The sequence below is a fragment of the Motacilla alba genome, chromosome 19 (assembly GCF_015832195.1).
Source record: "Motacilla alba alba isolate MOTALB_02 chromosome 19, Motacilla_alba_V1.0_pri, whole genome shotgun sequence".
NCBI lineage: Eukaryota > Metazoa > Chordata > Aves > Passeriformes > Motacillidae > Motacilla > Motacilla alba.
Genome location: NC_052034.1, coordinates 6,717,016 through 6,734,837, shown reverse-complemented (window position 1 = coordinate 6,734,837; position 17,822 = coordinate 6,717,016). Strand labels below are relative to the sequence as shown.

The following is a 17,822-nucleotide window of genomic DNA, read 5'->3' as shown; positions in this document are numbered from 1 at the left end:
ACTGGTGACCACCAAACCCCAGCTGCCCATTCCTGACACAGCACTGGGAGGGTTTGCTGCTCTAAAGCCTCTCTACAAACCACCAGGGCATGGGAACAGGGTCCTTGCACATCCCACTGGCAGCCCTGAGCTCCCACAGATGATAAACCTGCCTGTGGCAAGGGACTGCCCAGGGTGCAAAACTCCTGGCATCCAAATTTTGGCTTGAGACTGGACACTCACCAAGGCAAGCCAGAGGTGCCCCACTGGCCATGGGAGCAGGGAAAGGCTGAGTCAGAGAGCACAGAGGGGGCCTGTGGCAGCACTGTGGGACTGTGCCAAGGAAAAGCTGATTTATGTGTAACCAGCTGCAGTTAATGTTCACCCAGCAGCATTCTGTGACAGCTAAACTTTAGACTTAGCTCAGAAAACACTGGCTGAGTGCACAATAAGATCCTGGCAGCCTCCTTCTCCCTGCTCCTCAACCACAAAAACATCTGCAGCAATGGATGGAGCCTGGGTCTACCTGGTGACAGGAGGATGTGGGTTTGTGGGGGAGAGGATTGTGGAGCTCCTGTCTCAACAAGACTACATCAAAGAAGTCAGAGTTTTTGATTCAGTAGCAAGAGAAGAAGTAGAAAAACTCAGCACAGGTAAGAAAAGGCCACCAACATCAATTTAGTGCCCATAACCCTCTCCTTCCAGGCAGCTGGGATAACACTGGAGATGCCACAGTTACAGGCATGGGGTAGGAACCTGGATAAACAGACTGGGTGAGGAACAACTTCCAGCTCAGAAATTGTACAGCACAGCACTAAATCAAAGAAAAAAGACCCCTAGGGATGGGTCAGCCAAGAGAAGTCACCCAGTGAGGCTCTGAGCCCCCAGGCAGGGCTCGGTTGTGAGGAGCCATGTGCACACAGAGGCTGTGACATGAGAACTTGGCTGCCCAGCTGCTGCTGCTCAGCCAGTCTGACACAAAGGGGTTAAACCAACACCCTCCTGAGCTGCTCCAACCAGCCACTGCTTCTGAGGGAAATAACTAAAAATCCTGACAGCAGCAGAATCAGTCTCAGCACCTACTGCAGGCATTGTGAAATAAATGATGGAAATAATTGAGAGAAACCTACAGCAGCCTTGAAAAAGGAGGAGGTGAGTCTCAGTAAATACTCAGAGATACTGAATGAATTCATTTGATCATACCCTGAGTGCTGCCCTCATGCAGGGTTGAGTACAGTGAGATTTGTTGGGGAAAAACATCCTGTTTTACTGGATTCAGGAATACCCATGCCAAACAAGCCAAGGCAGCTCAGGGTGCTCTGCTCAGCTAATGCTGGGCTGGGTTTCCTGTCTCTGACTGCCCAAACCTTCAGCCTGCTTTGAGAGAGGCAAAAAATGCTGAGGGAGATCCTGTGGGGAGATATGGACAGAAAGGGGATGCACCCACAGCAAGTCAAGACTCCCAGGGAAATATCACTATCAGAAACCTCCCTGGCAGATGAACTCAGCAGACTGGTTTCCCCAGCTTCCAGGGAGCCAATTACCTTAAAAGCACCCATAATTGAAAAAAAAGCTGTTTAAACCTTAGGAGGTGCCAAAATCCCTGCTCCAGGAGGGCTCTGTGGCCTGACACCCCAGCAAACCACAGGCAATGAGGCAGGAGCAGCCTGCGGGGCCATCCCAACCCCATCCCTCTGCCCCGGGCAGACTCAGCTCCACCACAAATGTTTGTTCTGTCCCCAGGCCACCCCGAGCAGCCCATTTATCTCTGCCCCACCAGGCAGTGGGTACAGTCTGAGTCCTTGATTTCCCATCTAAACTTACAGGTAGAAGAGGTATTACAGGATTACTGTCTTTTTTTTTTTTTTACAACAATCTTCACCATCTGTAAACCACATCCTTCCACTCCATACTGGTTTCTGCTTTAGGCTAAAGCAGCTCTCACACACTCCTTCCTCCTCCTCTGCTCCATCCAGCACTGCAGGGCACTGCCATTGCTCCTGTCTGCAAGGGGGGCATTGAGTTTTGGGCTATGGCCTTCCCATTGCTGCAAAAAGCTGATGGATTTGTGTCTTCCATCCTGTAATTTATCCTCCTGCTTTACCTGTCACTACAATTGTGCCTTTTCCAGCTGACAACAAGCAACAGCTCCTGAGCTGCCCTGGCCCAATTTAATTCCTTCATGAAGATCAGCTGCCTCTTCCCTGCTAAACCAAAAACTTCTCTTTGTTCCTGTCAAATTTCACTTCCCCCCCGCCCCCCCTCCAGACTCCCAGACTCTGCTAATTCCATTCAGCTCATACTCAAATCCTCCAGCATGGTCCCTCCCAGTCTGATGTTATCTGCTGATTTAATGAACAAATCTGCCAGATTCTTGATGAAAACAATCAAAAATACTCAAATACAGCAATAAGCCCTGGAGAGCCCCAGGGCAGCCACCTACCACAGCTGGCAATTCCCTGGGAACTGTAATTCCACCAGCTTTGTGCTCTCCTTAATGGGGCTGATTTAGCCCATGTTTTACTGACTCCTTGTGAGAATGACGCTGAGTTTCCAAAGCCCTTCAAAAATCAAGATAGATGACATCAACCTGTTCCACAATATCCCTGCAGCCTGTTACCTTGTCATAAGAACAAAGGAGGTTTATCTGGCTTGATTTGTTCTTGACAAATCCATGTCAGCTGCTTCCATTCTGCCCATTATCCCACAGGTGCTCACACATGCGTGTTTGAGTGCGTGCTCCTGAATTTCCTGGGGTTGAAACCAAAATGTTCTGTAATTTCCTGCCTCTTCTTTACCTCCCTTCTAAGCACAAGTGTTTCATTTGCTCTGCTGAGCTCTCCCAGTGCCTTCACAAGTTCTCCAAAGTAGCTGGTAACCCACTGAAGCTGCAGTTACACCCCTCACCTCTTTAGGAGCCCTGGAAGTGCTCAACAGGCCTTCAATTTCCTAATCAATTTGGAAATTCCTCATGGTTGCTTTACACCAGCTGCCTTAACACAGGTGGTGTGAAAAAGGCTATGAAACACTTCAGCCTGGTGGCTTCTAGGCTTTCCCAAACAACAGAGGAGCAGAAAAATTCCCCCCAAGAGCCTGCTGACACCCTGCTCTGCCTCTCAGAAGGAGCATCCTCCTCTGCCCTCTGCTCCTCCAGGCAAGGGTTTTACCTCTGCTTCTGGACAGCTCCTTTCCTTTCACCCTCTATTCTCACTGAATTCACTCTGTGCTTTACTACTAAATTAATATTCATGGTCAATGTTAATTTAATATTAAAACTCCTCAGAGTGAGTCCACTGACTGTTAGCTGTGCTAATGAAGAAAGCAGCTGGACCCTTTGGTAACATTTCTGTCTCCTTCTCCATCCCAGGCTGCTCAGAGCACACTCAGCCACTTGATCTGCTGGCTTGGATTCCATCCCTCCTTTTGGGCCATCAGGAATAATGCTCTGCCCACCTTGCCCTGCTGGATCCTCTCTGAGGGTTTCCACACCATAACAGCCCCACAGCTGGAGCCACAGACCCTTCCCTGAGCTGCTCAGAATCACAGAATGATGAGGGTGGAAGAGACCTCTAAGATCACTGAGTCCAACCTATGCCCTAACACCTCAACTAGACCATAGCACCAACTGCCATGTCCAGGCTTTTTTTAAACACACCCAGGGATGGTGACTCCACCACCTCCCTGGGAGGAGCATTCCAGTACTTTATTATTCTTGTGGTGAAAATTTTTTTCTGGATATTCAACCTATACCTTCCCTGAGGTAGCTTGAGGCTGTGTGCTCTGGTTCTGTCAGTGCTGCCTGGTGGAAGAGACCAACCCCAGCTGAGCACAGCCACTTTTCAGGAAGCTGTAGAGCAATAAGGTCACCCCTGAGTCTCCTTTTCTCCAGGCTGAGCACCCCCAGCTCCCTCAGTGGTTCCTCACAGGGTTTGTGTTCCCAGCCCCTCTCCAGCCTCGTTGCCTCCTCTGGACACACTCCAGTGTCTCAACTTCATCATCCTTCCCAAACTGAGGGCCCAGAGCTGGGCACAGCACTCGAGCTGTGCCCTCACCAGTGCCCAGTGCAGGGGCAGAATGCCCTCCCTGCTCCTGCTGCCCACACCATTCCTGACCCAGGCCAGGAGCCATTGGCCTTCTTGGCCACCAGGGCACACTGCTGGCTCATGTTCAGTCTCTGTTGAGCAGCACCCCCAGGTCCCTTTCTGCCTGGGCACTGTCCAGCCACACCGTCCCCAGCTTGTAACATTGTAGGGGATTTTTGTGGCCAAAATGTAGAACTCGACACTTAGACTTATTAAACTTCATCCTGTTGGACTCATTGGTGGGATCCTCCAGGAATTCCAACCCTGAGCCCAGCCTGTGTGGGGCTCTCTGCCCAGGGCAGAGCAGACCGGGGCAGAGATCTTCCCAAAGCAACCCCATGAGTGCTTCTGGCAAATCCCTGAGGAGTGGAGGCTGCTCATCCCAGCTTCTCCCTGTTCTATTCCCAACTACAGGAAAGGAAAAAGGGGAAAATCCTATTTAAATGTTACAACACTGCCTCAAAGCAAGAAAATGAATAGTAGATGCCAAGAGTAGCCATGTAAGGAACAGCTACTCTGAGGAAGGAGGAGGTAAAAGGGAATAGGGGGAAAATTCTGAGAGGCTCTAAGGGAGGAATTTCCTATGAAGCTTTTTAAACCTGTTGCATTATTTTCCTTCTTAATTGGCAGTATTTGCAATTTAAACAAAGCTCTGTGAGATGTCTCTTGAAATCACCAGGTGCTGTTCCCACAAGCCCTAAAATTTTGCGTCTGAAGGGAAGAGTCCAGCACAGCTTCCCTGAGCCACAGGGGCAGCTCCAGCCTGGGCCAGGTGTGTCCTGCTGCCAGGGCTGCCCTCGGTGCAGGCTGGGGCTCTGCAGGGACAGACACACTGACTCTGCCCCACAGCTGATGCACAGCACTGTGGTAAATTCAAACTATCAGAGTGCTTTGCCTTGCCCTGCAGAGAGGACATTCCATGCTTCGCAGGAAGGTAGAAACTTTTTGTGCTTTACAGAAAGTACAAATGTTGATTTGATGTATAAAATTTTTTGATGTAGAAATTTTTTTCTGGTTTATATTTTCATTTATAAATTAAGATTAATTAGTTTATTAATAAAAAGTAATTATTTAATTATCTAATTAATAAACAATTAACAATTAATAGTTATAATTTATTTACAAAAAGCTGTTAATTGAATTTAAATTTAATTTAAATAAATTTATTTATTTTTAATTTATAAATTTTTGTAGCTTGCAGTACAAATGCTGATTTAATTTATAATTTTTGATTTATAATTTTTATTTATATTTGAAAATTAATTAATTAGAATTTTAAATTGTTGCTTTTATTATTTATTACTATATTCTTAATATTTATTTTTATTATTTATTAAATTTATTAAATTGAAATTAATTTTTTTTTGTAGATTTTTTTTGTTCTTTGCAGAAAAAACAAATGCTGATTTGTACTCTTTTCCCCCCCCTGCACCTCTGTATTGTTTTTCTGCAGCTTCCACTCGTGTGACAGTGATGAGAGGAGACATCCGCGACCCCGGCGCGCTCCTTGCTGCCATGAGGGGAGTGCACGTGGTGCTCCACACAGCTGCTGTGGTGGACTACAGGAGCACGCTGCCCTTCTCGGAGATGAGAGCCGTCAACGTCGGGGGTGAGCCCAGAGCAGGGCCCTGGACACAGCCCTGCCCTCTCACACACCTTGCAGCCACATCCATCCACATTTCGGGCTCCCTCTGCCTGAATCCCAAATGCCCAGAGAGAGAAAAGGTGCCCAGAACCTTTCCAGCACGGAGGTTTCTCCCGTTGCCCCTCTGTCCTTGCTCCTCTCCACTGCTCATCAAATCCGGGCTCAGTTTTGGCACAGCTCTCCTGGGCCAGAGCAGAACTTCCCCTGGTGGCTCTGAGGTGGGTCAGGACACACCTACAGTGGTCTGAAACTGCTTTGTGTGTGACAAGGGAAACAATTAAAATGAAACTGTGCTCTGGAGAGCTCATGGCTTTCCCAGGGATTTTGCCCTGTCTCTACCAGCACAAGGCTGTACCCGTTGAGCTGCACCCACCAGAAGGGAGTGATGCTGTTTTAATTAGCAGATGATGCTGTTTAATTAGTCAGAGTTCCCAGCTATCATGTATCAACAGGCCACGTGTAACTGAGAGCTCCACAACCCTACAACCCTGTCCTCCTACCACCAGAGCCAATTTCATGTTTGGTGCACGATCTGCTTAGAGAAAATTTGTTCATAAATCTGGGAAATAAGCACAGGCTATAAAAATAATGAAATCCCTATTACAGCAGCAATTCCAGTGGTACCTCAGGCTGTTAGCTACTAAAATAGTCGTTAACCAAAAGGAAGGAACTTTTTTTTTTTTTCATATATATACATCTCCAACTCGATTACTGCTTAGGGCTTCGACTATTTGCTGATACAGTCAAGGGTAACATTTAAATTCCAGCCTTCTTTTCATTGCTGTACTTGTTTTCAAAACTCAATGCTTTTAAGAGCCAGCATTGTGCTCTCTGTGTTCTGAGAATATTCAGAGCCTGAGGGTTCCTGCTGCTTTTTAGTGGCTTTGTGAGCTCTTCCCCCTCACTGTTGCTGTGAGCTCAGTGCTTCAGCTCAGGGAGGATTCAGAGAGAGCAATGAACACCAGGCAAGTCCCCTCCTCAGCAAACCAAACCTCTTGCAGTTGTTGATGACATTCCCAGAAAACCATACATGCAAGGATTTTCCAGAGTGACTCTTTGAGGAGCACAGTCTGGGATGGTTTAACGGGAGCCTGTCCTGAATTTCTGCCTCCCCTTGGATGGCTCCACATGGAACTCCCCAAAATGGGGCTGCTGCCCTCACCAGGGCTCCTCAAAATCCTGAATTGAGAGATTAGCCTGAAGTTCTCTATTGAAATCATGGCAGAAAAAAGAATAAAAATGGTATTTGATACCTGCTGCAGACTTCATGGAAAAAAGTAGGGTCAGGAGAGGTCAAGTATATAATCCTCTAGCTGGCTCCTCTGTGCAACTCAGGCCACAGAAATTCATCCAATTACTGCTCTGAGCCCAACAATTTGTGGCTAAATTGGACCATTCCTTTTCAACAGACTTGTTGCCTGGAATTAAGGGAGCAAGTTAATGGGCTATCTATCATGGCTTTCAGCAAGCCATAACAATGCTGAGGAGTGGTGGTGTGGCTATGGTTAATTATAATTTCTGGCCAAAATTTACATCTTCTGCTTTGATTCCCTCCTCTGTTTCAACCACTGGCTGCTGAGTCTTGTTATAGCCTTGTTGACTGAATTGAAGAGTTCTCTTCTACAAGAATTATTTTTTCTATCTAGTCACTTAAAGACTTTTTAATCTTCTTTTTGTTAAGCTGAATGGATTTTAACTCAGCTGTTTCCAGGGATGTTTCTCACCAGGGGTTCTCAGTTAACTTTACATATTGTGATAGGCTCATGGAGAAGCACATTGATTCTTTTCCACTGGGATTTCAGATGGATTCCTGTGCTTGGAAATCACCCTAAACTCAGGATTTCCTTGGTAATATCAGATTATGCCCTTAATAGCAAAGAGAAGAGAAATCACAAGCCCTCCCACACAAGATCTGCAGAGAGGCTCAGGGCAGAGCCTGCTTAGCCAGGCACAAATAGTGTGGAGGTTTCTGGAAGCCAACCCTACGAGCTGCTTCCTTTCAATCTGAGGTCTGAAGGCCCTCAGTCCTTGTCCTTGAGGCTCTCACAGGATCAACTTGGATCAAAATCACAATGAATGCAAAAACCACTCCTGAAAGAGTCATAAATTGTTTAAACCCACTGAAATACTCCAAAATAACCACACTAAACTGCACACACTGACCAACTAATTCAGCCAGAACAACCTTCCTGAAAGCAAACCATGTTTGGGATTTGTCTGGATTTCACATGGACTTGTAAGCTGCCCTCATTATTTTATTTAAAGTTCTGCAGCTATCAGGAGTCTGATGGAGTGATTTCACCCTGTAGCACCCTGCAGACCTTCTGCAGAGCAACACATGCAACTAAAACGCTGATCCTTTGCCAGAAGGCAGCAGTTCACTAAAAACCTGTCCCCAAATGAGAAAAAATGGAGTTTTGCCCTGCCAAGCCCTCAACTTCCCTTTGTTAGCAGCTCTAAAGTCCAAGTTAAGTCAGTTGCCAATGGCCATGGAGGATCAGCCACATCAGAGCTATGGATGTGACTGCTGCTCATGCTGTAAACCATCCCCTCCCGAGGAAATGCAGCCCTCACCTGGGGCTTTACATCTTTTCAGCCATAAAAAAAGATGGGTTTGTTCCAAGCTGGAAAAAGCCCCTGGGAATCTGTTTTGATTTGCACAACAGGAATCAAGGCAGGGTGGCTGATCTTTGTCCGTCCCATCCTGCCCCACAGGAACTGAAAACGTGGTAAGGGCCTGCTGTGTCCTGAGCATCCCATACCTGCTCTACACCAGCTCCATCGCTGCCGTGGGACCCAACACCTCCTGTGAGCCCCTGCTCAGGTGAGGCTCAGCAAACCTTCTCCATTGCTCTGTTTGTCCAGTCAAACAGCAATGCAACTGCAGCCAGATGGAGATCTGAGCTACCAAGGAGATTTGTGTTTCCCTTCCTGCTTGTTCCTTCTCTTTCTTGAAAACCTTTCCTTGCTGCTCTTCCCATTTAGGAGCCATGGCTCTTCCCAGCCTAATCCTGGCCAGTGACACCCCAAGGTGAGAGCTGTGTGGCCCAGCTGCAGTGCCAGGCTGTCCCTGGATCTACAGCCCTGCTCCTCTGAGCCCTAAAATCATTTTGAGATAAGGTTTCACGTGCTCAAAGTTTGGGATATGGCCGAATTACATCCTGCTGTTGGGTCAGAGGTTTTGCTCTCCTGCCCAATGGGTCAACCCAAAGGGCGGTGGTGCCCCACTGCTACCACCACACTGCCCCTCCTCCTCTCAGCTCCACAGGGAGCTGCTGGGAAGCCTGTGCCCATCCTCTGTTATCAAATGTGGGCAGATTTCATGTAGCATTATCCCAGAAAAAAGCAATTGCCTATGAAGTCTTAGGGGACAGAGGCATGGTGTGAACCTGCCCTGCAGGATTCAGGTGTAGTCACATCCTTCTGTTACCTGCTTCTGATCTGTAAATTGTACCCTTCTATCCCTCAAAGTCCTTCTTCCTGGAACATGCTCATGGGGGCTGCCTCCTGGGCTCCTGGATGTCACCACTTTGGGGCTTTACGCTCAACCCTTCTCCTCTGTTTGTGGCTCCCATGAGATTGACCCACAGACCCAGAAGCAGCAGCAGAGCTTTAGAAAACCCTCTGTGGCAAAGGTGAGATTTGGATCAATACAAAGACAGTGGTCAAAATAACAATTTTGAGGGTTTTTTTGCTTAGATCCCCAGAAGTGACTTTGACAATCAGCTGGCACTCCTGCTCAGGGCTCAGCATCAGGATTTGGGAATACTTTTGTATTCCTGGGGCAACAGCACCTGCACCTTGAGAGCAGGGCTGATATTTCTGAAGAAATATCTTCAAAAACTTCTGGGGCTAAAGTTTTAGGTTGAATTTGAGGTCAGTCTGATGTGTACCGAAGTCTCCTTGCTGATTTCAAGCCTGGTCAGAGCCACACAAACTGCTCAGCCCCTGGAAATTTGTGTGCCAGGGGAGCTGGCTCCAAGTCAAGCGGTGCCTCCACAGGCAGCCAGCCTGGACACAGCTGCCTTCAGTCACTTGGCTCTAGAAATTTGAGCCCAGCTAGAAAAGACATAACTTAAAATTGCCTACAAGCCTCAATTTCATGCTCACAAGTAAGTGAAGGCATAAGCCCCTTGTTTTGAAAAGTGTCTAAGCACTCAAATCTGTAGAATAAATGTCTGGCTTATGAAAAAATTCATGAGAGCAACTCAATCCATTTGGGACCACAAGCACTGGAGACTGTCACTGCAAAGCTGTGGAATTTGGTCACTAGCAAATACAAATAATTCCTAAGAATTCATGTAGATACAGGCACATCCTTGCCAGTATTTTAGTCCTGTGACTTAGGAGAGAGATGTTAACAGATGTCTTGAAAGAATCAGCCTGAGATCTTGCCTGATCACAGTCCTTTGGCTTGTAATGGTGGCACCAACAGGGGTTAGAAAACCCACCCAGGCTGATGCTCATGGAGCTATAAACAGCCTTCCCCACCACAAACAAAACCACACCTGCAGCCTTTCACTCATTTTGCAGAACACATTCAGATTCTCCCATTATCCTGAGAAGAAGCCCTAGAGAGGGGTCTTCATTCTCCAATTATTTTGATTTTAAATGAAGGGAATTAGATAATGGGAGAAGTATCAGCCTCCCAGTGAAAACTTACCCCACCTGTGTCAGGAGGAGCCCAGGGATGACTGGGAGCAGCATAACATGGCTCTGCTTTGCAGACTGAAGGCACAGGTGATGCCTCTCTCCTTTCTCCTCTTCCCATCTCCCCATCCCCACCCTGTTCCTCACAGTCCAGGATCCTGCCTGCCTTTGCCTTTTCCTCTGTCCCCCTTCTCCATCACGGCACTGTAGAATTTATTTACCTCCCTTTCACGTGCAGGGAATTGGCACAGAAAAAGCAGGAGGAGTCTCTGGCCGGGGTGATGGGCTCAGGGATAATGCTCACACCTCAGCATCCGACAATAATAGAAAATGCCTCTGTCAGTCTCAATCCCTGGGAGACAGGCACTGCTGAGATACCTTCTGACAATGCTGCTCCACTCTGATTAGCGTTCACTTATCTGGGATCGTTTTGAAAAGCAAGAGCATTATGCTGAGCTCTTTGTTACTACCAAGCTTCAGAGGGGTGGGGGAAGGCACACGCAGCAGAGCCCAGGAACAGCAGGCAGGTTTGTCCCTTTGTGAGGCTGCTGCTTTTCAAAAGCTTTGCAGGGAAAAAAAAAAAAAAAAAACAGAAAAAAAAAAAAAAAAAACAACACCAAAAACCAAAACCCCAAAAAAATTGATTAAAAAAAAGAGAGAAAGCAATTAAAACTAGAACTTCTAGATAACCCCCCACTAATTGTCTTGGGCCTCTCCTGGGCTTGCAACAAACCTTGCACAATCAATCTTTTGTCTTGCTTGTTTTTTGGTTTGTCTCTTGTTCATGCCCTGTAAACACGGGGAGGGGAGGAGGGTTTTGTGATAGAAGCCCAGGGTGTGTGAGGAGTCTGCATTTCTGATGCTCCTAATTTATTTCTGTTGCTGTAGTGCAAGGAGAGCCTGATTGCAGCTGGGATGTCTGACACACAACATGCCAGCCTGCTGAACAGGCAGGGGCCAGGCAGCAGCATCAGCCACGTTTTACACGGGGAGATCTGAGCACAGGAACAACTTGCCAAGGTCAGAGAGGGAGCCTGAGTCAGAGCTGACTCTCCCAGGGCCCAGTGTTTGACAAAAACACCTCTGCTGCAGATGTGCTGGGTGAAGTCCCCACAGGCCACTGAACCTTCCAGGAGATGTGTCTGAGCCACAGGAGGGTGAGGATTCCTCTTTGCCCTGTGTGGGGTACCCCGTGCCAGGCAGGTACTGGTTTGGCAGGGTGGATTTCTCTTGAACAGCAAAATATAGAGTAAATTAATTTAAAAATGGGAAGAAAGTCTCCAGCAGCACAAGAAGGGAGGGAGATTTGATCTCTGCTACTCAGGGGAGCAGGGGAGCAAGTAGATGCTCCTTCCCCATGCTGCAAGCCAGGTTTCTTCACTGCAGAGCCCACTGGAGATGTTGAATCCCATGATGGCCTCAGGCTGATCTAAAACCACTGGGACAAGATGCTGACACCCTATGGGGAATAGAGCTGCTTTCTGCTTTCTCCTTGGAATTATTCCAGGCTCTGTGAGGCTGGCTCCATGTGAGATCCCACAGGCTTTCCCCTTGGCAACTGTAAGGGGGCAGCCTGAGGAGCAGGTTGTCTTCCACAGCCACAGCCCAGCGTTCCCTGCTTGTCCTTCACCGTGGGTCCTCTGCTTCTCCTTCCCCTCAAGGGCAATTTGTGAGGGGAGATGAAGGAGCAATCCCAGCACAACCCTGCTGATTGCAAGGCTTCCAGGAGATCTCCAGCAGCTCCACCACATCCCCAGCAAATGCCTCCCAACTTTAATCAACTCTGTGAGAAAATTAAGTAGCAGTTTCTCCTTTTAGTTTATGGCTCATGAGAGGCTTTTCTCTGGCCCTAATGAAAAAATGAAGTAGAATTGCTCTCATTTTCCTGCCCTCCATCTTCTTGTGCTCTTTTTACCTTGCTGTGAGTTGCTTAAAAATGCCACTCTGCTGCCTTCTAATTTGCCTGATGGAATGCTATTTCAATCAGGCTATTAGACAAAACTAAATCCAGCTCTGAGAAACCACTGCCCCCATGCAAACCTGCCTGTGAACACCCCGAAGCACCTGGTGTTCCTCGGGACTTGATTCCTCCCAAAGTGCAGCGAGGAGCTGAGATTCCCATAGCTGCCAGGCAGCAGAAACCCCTGGGAGCAGGGAATGCAGAGCAAACCAGGCTGGCACAGATGTCCCTGAGCCCTGTGCTCTGCCCCACAGTCACTCCCTGTCTCCCACAATCTGTTCCAGAGGAAATGAGGAGTCTCAGTACAGTGGGGAAGTGGAGCTGCCCTATGGGAAGACAAAAGCCATGGCAGAAAAAATTGTGCTTGAAGCCAACGGAGCAAAGGTACAAAATCCAGTGGTAGCACCCCTGGAATTACAGCCCAGGGCAGGGGAAAGAGGGAGATGGTTGGAAAGACCCCACTACCGTGGATAGTTTTGCCCCGACGAGGGGGAGAGAATGATGCATCTGACTCCATCTTATCAGAAGGCTAATTAATTACTTTATTATACTATATTATTCTATACTATATTACATAACATCTAAACTGAATCTGCCAAGCACTCAACGACACTCCCCTGCACTGAATCTCGTGGCTGTCCTGACAGTCCCAACACACACACACACACCTGGCCCTGATGGGCCAAGGGAACAAAACACCATCACTTTGGGTCAGCAATCTCCATATTGCATTCTACAAACAAAACACCATCACTTTGGGTCAACAATCTCCATATTGCATTCTACAAACAAAGCACCATCACTTTGGGTCAACAATGTCCATATTGCATTCTACAAACAAAACACCATCACTTTGGGTCAACAATGTCCATATTGCATTCTACAAACAAAACACCATCACTTTGGGTCAGCAATCTCCATATTGCATTCTACAAACAAAACACCATCACTTTGGGTCAGCAATCTCCATGTTGCATTCTACTTTGGCACAAACACAGGCACTGCAAATGAGATAAGAATTGTGTTTTCTTTCTCTGATGTTCAGAGAATGTGAAACCCAGAATTATTCTTGGGAAGAATTGTGCCTTGCTTTTCTCTGTGAAGAGAAATGTGGCGACACCCCACAGCTCCTGGCTAAGTGCGTGTCCAACCTCTGCCTGGATTTGAGGCATGAAGCACAGTGTCCTAAGCCTCCCAAAGCCTGATATTCCCACATCAGCAGGAAGCTGCCAGACTCTCCCAGGATCACAGGGTGCTTCCCTGCGAGCCTGTGCTTCAGCTCCAGCAGGAGTGTGACTTTGGAAAGGGCTGTGCTAAATTAGGGCTGAAGGAACCAGGTTCACCTAGTTCATACTGAAAAAATGTGTAATTTCCAGGCTTTCCAGAGTGACTTAAGAATTAAAAATATTGGTGTACCCAGAGCCAGCCCCCCACCCAAGATAGCTGTTCACTGTTTTAGACTGGCAGCACAGTCAGCAGACATAGGAGTTCTTCTAGACAATTAAGGAGAATGTAAAAATGAGACTTGTGCTCTAAACCACTGCCTGGAGCACCTCTCCCCCAGTCCCAGTTTGAGGCCAGCCATTTGGGTTGGCTTGCTGTGGTACCTGGTTTTGTTTGCTGCAAATCCACTTTTATACACCAAACTGCAGAAGAGTTCACTCCAGCCAGCACCTCTCAAAGAGCACCTCGTGGGTGCAGATCTGCAGTGGGGAAAAAAAAAAACAATCAAACTGGGCACCTCCTTGTGTTTTTAGGGACCCAAAGCAGGTGCCAAGCATGCAGAGCAGCTCTGCAAATGTTGACTCCTCTAGGCCAGTACTCCCAGGGTTTGGGTTTATCTGGGAAACCCAGTGTCACTTGGGAGATCCCATCTCTGGATCCATCTAAACTGGATCCGTCCACTGACATCCCTCCCTGATTCTGCAGCTGAGCAATGGTGGCACACTCAGAACCTGCATCCTCCGTGCCAACACCGTGTATGGGGAGAAGGCAGCGTTCCTGCAGGAGCTGTACTTGCTTGCCAGAGCCAGGAGTGGTGTTCTGAACTACCTGGAGCCTGAAGACACCGAGAGGAATCACACCTACGTGGGTGAGTGAAGGGCTGAGCTCCTTGCGTGGGTGCTACCAGCTTTAGTCACAGGGGATTTTACATGTCAGCTTAGCCATAATCTCCCCAGACAGAGAGATCAGTATGGTGAATGAGCACAAATGGGTTTGGAACCACAAAACTTAGACTGGCTAAAGGATTTTAAAAGCAGTTTCTCATTACTATTTTCCTGGGAAGGGTTTCTTTATTCCATTTGAGGAGTGTTTCAGGGATATATGGGAGGCAGAGAGAAATTCCAGCTATGTTTATAAAATGTTTTTGCTAGGAAAAGACTTCTTCATTAGAAAAAAAAAATTAAACTACCACTACTTGTCAAGCTCTTTACAGAAAAGGCTGCACTACATAACCAGTTTCAGCAAGCACAAGAAATTACTCACAAAACCTATAGCAAGAGTTTGTTTTGGTGCCTTTCAAGGGGGTGTAATTTACCATTAGCTCATGCAGGCATTCAGTGATTTCTGTGCAGCACACTTCTATGTCTTTTTCCAAAAGTGCAGAGTTTGAAAATGCTGTTAGAGAAGAATCAGGCCCAGATAAATCAAGTGACTCCTTCAAAGGCTCACAGCAGAGGCAGGGATAAAACCCTGGAGCACTGCCTCCTATTCATCCTGCTCTCAAAAACTACAAAACACTGCCCTTTTGCTTCACGTGAACCAGGATCACAAGGCACATTAATTGTCCAGCTCAAAGGGGAGACCAAAGGTTTAAAGGATCTTGGAGGCCTGGATTAACTACTCAGTATCTCTGCAGCACAGCTGAGCACACATGAGTGCCCCCCTGCTTCCCAGCACTGAAGCTGGCACATCCAGTGCACTCATTCTATGGTGAGCAGGGAAACTGAGCTCCCCCTGAACGGCTGTTTCTCTCCCTCTCTTATTTCCGCAGGGAACGTGGCATGGATGCATGTCCTTGCAGCACGGCACCTGCAGCTGAAGGCAGAGCTGCTGGCAGGACAGGTGTATTACTGCTACGATGACACCCCCAGCAGGAAGGGTTTCCTGGTCAGGCACCAGCTGCTGGCCAGTGCAGACCCCTCGGTGAGGCTGGGCTCTCACATCCCCTACTGGAAGATGTGGTTGATGATCCAACTGCACAGGATCATCAGGGCCATCCTGTCCCCTTTCTGGAGGCCACAGCCTTTCCTCAGCGTGGCCCTGCTGAACACCATAGTCACCACCTTCTCCTTTGAGACAGACAAGGCCTCCAGGCATTTTGGGTACAAACCCCTCTTCACGTGGCAGGAGAGCAGGCTCAGGACTGCACAGTGGCTGAAAGCAGCTGCAGGGAGCCTGGGACCCCCCCAGCTGCATGAAAAGAAGAACTGAACAGCACTTTTGGGGTAAGGAGGTTGCTTATCCTGAGGTTTCATCTGAATTCACAGAATGACCAGGTTGGAAGAGACCTTCAAGACCATTGAGTCCAAGCCAGCCCCAACACCTCAACTAAACCCTGGCACCCAGTGCCACAGCCAGGCTTTGTTAAACACACCCAGGGATGGGGACTCCACCACCTCCCCAGGCCATTCCAGAACTTTATCACCCTTTCTGTGAAAAACTTTTTCCTAATATCCAACCTGTATCTCCCCTGGCACAGGGGAGGGAGCTTCACAACCTGCACAGACCTTTGGCAGGAGCTTTGCAAACACAGAAATCCTGGTACAGAAGCAGAGAGGGAGAAAAACTCACAGGCTGCAAGTTGTGATACCCTTGCCATGCCAAAATCTCAGCTATTTTGTGTTCCATGGGCATTTGAAACCTTCCCTGCACACATACAGGAGTTGCTGGCCTCCCTCAGGGCCAAGGTGCCACCACTGCACAGTGACTTGTGGGAACAAGAGAGATCAAGCTCAGCTGGGAGATGGTGCCCAGAAAACTCCTTTGTGGTAAGATCAGTGAACCAGTTTTGTTCCCCAGCCTGGGAGCCACGGTCTTGGACATTTGGTGGGGTGGCTCTACCTGGCTCAGACACTGAAGGGCTCTTCAGTGATAGTTTTGGGGAGGACAAGTAAAACCCAGCAGGTTCTTGCTCTGATTTAGGGTTTAATAAAAAGAAAAAAAAATTCCCTTTTCCAAAACTGCCTTTTGCAAGATGCTTCCTGTTACTCTTTAGCTGTGGAATACTGAATATCTATTTTGAACTATTATCCCTCTAAAAGAAAAACCTCTCATCTTTTGTCCTAACAAGGCATAGGCTGATTAACCTTTAATTGTATGGATGGAGAAGTGATGTCTACAAACTTAAAGGTTGGATTCACGAAGTTTGTAACTCCAAATCTCTTACCACAGAGCTCTCCAATGGCAAAACAAAGCAGATTAAAGCCCATGTTCAGCTGCTGTGCTGGCAGAAAGCAACATCAAGTGAAGGCCTTAGGGGCTGCATTTATGCTAAATAACGTTTGAACTCCAGGAGGAAGAGGTCATTTCAGCTCCTCGCATGGCACTGGAGCTGCACAGCCCATCTGGGAGCAGCATTTCACAGATGATATTTTCCTCACACAGATGGGGCAGGCACTTCCAGGAGATTCACAGCAAAACTGTGGTTTCTATCAGTTTATCAGCTTCTCTATTTTTAAGACCTGCAGAGAGGCTGGTAAATCTACATTATGCACAACTGAGATGTCAGTTTTCACTTGAGCTTGGAGGAATGGGATATTTTTACAATACTGGCTCAAATAGAAAATAAACACTGTTAATGTCACACTTCTGTGTTCTGTGAATCTGTACCCATCTCTTGAGTGTTCTTGGAGTAAAAGTGTGCATATGCACAAATAGAAGCTTATTTTAATTATAAGTGCCCTGATACTCCTAGAAACAGCAAGTTTCAGCATGGCAGCCTTGATAGAAATGATGAAAATTTGCTTCCTGTTAGTCCTGGTAATTACCCAGGAAGGAAAGTGGAGCAATACAGTGAGAGCTGCCAAGTTAAATTCACACTCACAAGAGAATTCTTTTTCAAAATGAGCTTACAGATCAGAAATCAGTTGCTTTGGTAGTTCATTACTAAGCTCATATAACAATAAGTTTGGCCCAAACTGTTGCAGTCTGCTCACAGAGAATTTGAAAAGGTGAAGTGGGTAAATTACCAGTTCCCTACCATTTTCCCCCTTCCACTTGTGCTGGGAGGGGTTAAGAAAGGGGATAATGAGATTTCTGATTTTTATAGATTCATTACAAGTCTCTTTGCAGTTTTTTGCCATTATCCAAATGGTAGCTGACAACTCAAAGAATGTGACAAATACACCCTCAATTCCTCATGCGTATCCCAGAGCATCTCCACAGTGCATCACTGTTGGCCTTCAACAAGTTTTGATGCCTCTGAAATTATGGATTTATCCTGCCAAAAAAGAGCCACTGGGTGGAGCTGCGAGGCTGGGAACAGGTCCCTCCTCGTGCAGCC

General features: G+C 47.4%; 1 protein-coding gene across 2 annotated transcripts; it reads left to right on the top strand.

The window, feature by feature from the left end:
- Positions 1-426: 426 nt before the first annotated feature.
- HSD3B7 (hydroxy-delta-5-steroid dehydrogenase, 3 beta- and steroid delta-isomerase 7) lies at positions 427-17,123 on the top strand. Of its 2 annotated transcripts, none has more exons than XM_038158407.1 (6): positions 427-632; positions 5,515-5,670; positions 8,422-8,530; positions 12,601-12,700; positions 14,246-14,408; positions 15,312-17,123. In XM_038158407.1, exons 1-6 carry the CDS (start codon positions 485-487, stop codon positions 15,749-15,751), a joined length of 1,116 nt encoding a protein of 371 aa, XP_038014335.1. In that variant the 5' UTR covers positions 427-484; the 3' UTR covers positions 15,752-17,123. The 2 variants fall into 2 exon arrangements, with proteins under 2 accessions (XP_038014335.1, XP_038014336.1); XM_038158408.1 differs by lacking the exon at positions 427-632 and adding an exon at positions 640-1,131.
- The last annotated feature ends 699 nt before the right edge of the window (positions 17,124-17,822 follow it).

Coding starts and splice junctions, on each gene's coding strand:
- HSD3B7 (XM_038158407.1), top strand. CDS start 485: ATGGATGGAGCCTGGGTCTACCTGGTGACAGGAGGATGTGGGTTTGTG. Junction 8,531..12,600: donor TCCTGTGAGCCCCTGCTCAG/GTGAGGCTCAGC, acceptor AATCTGTTCCAG/AGGAAATGAGGAGTCTCAGT. Junction 14,409..15,311: donor GAGGAATCACACCTACGTGG/GTGAGTGAAGGG, acceptor TTATTTCCGCAG/GGAACGTGGCATGGATGCAT.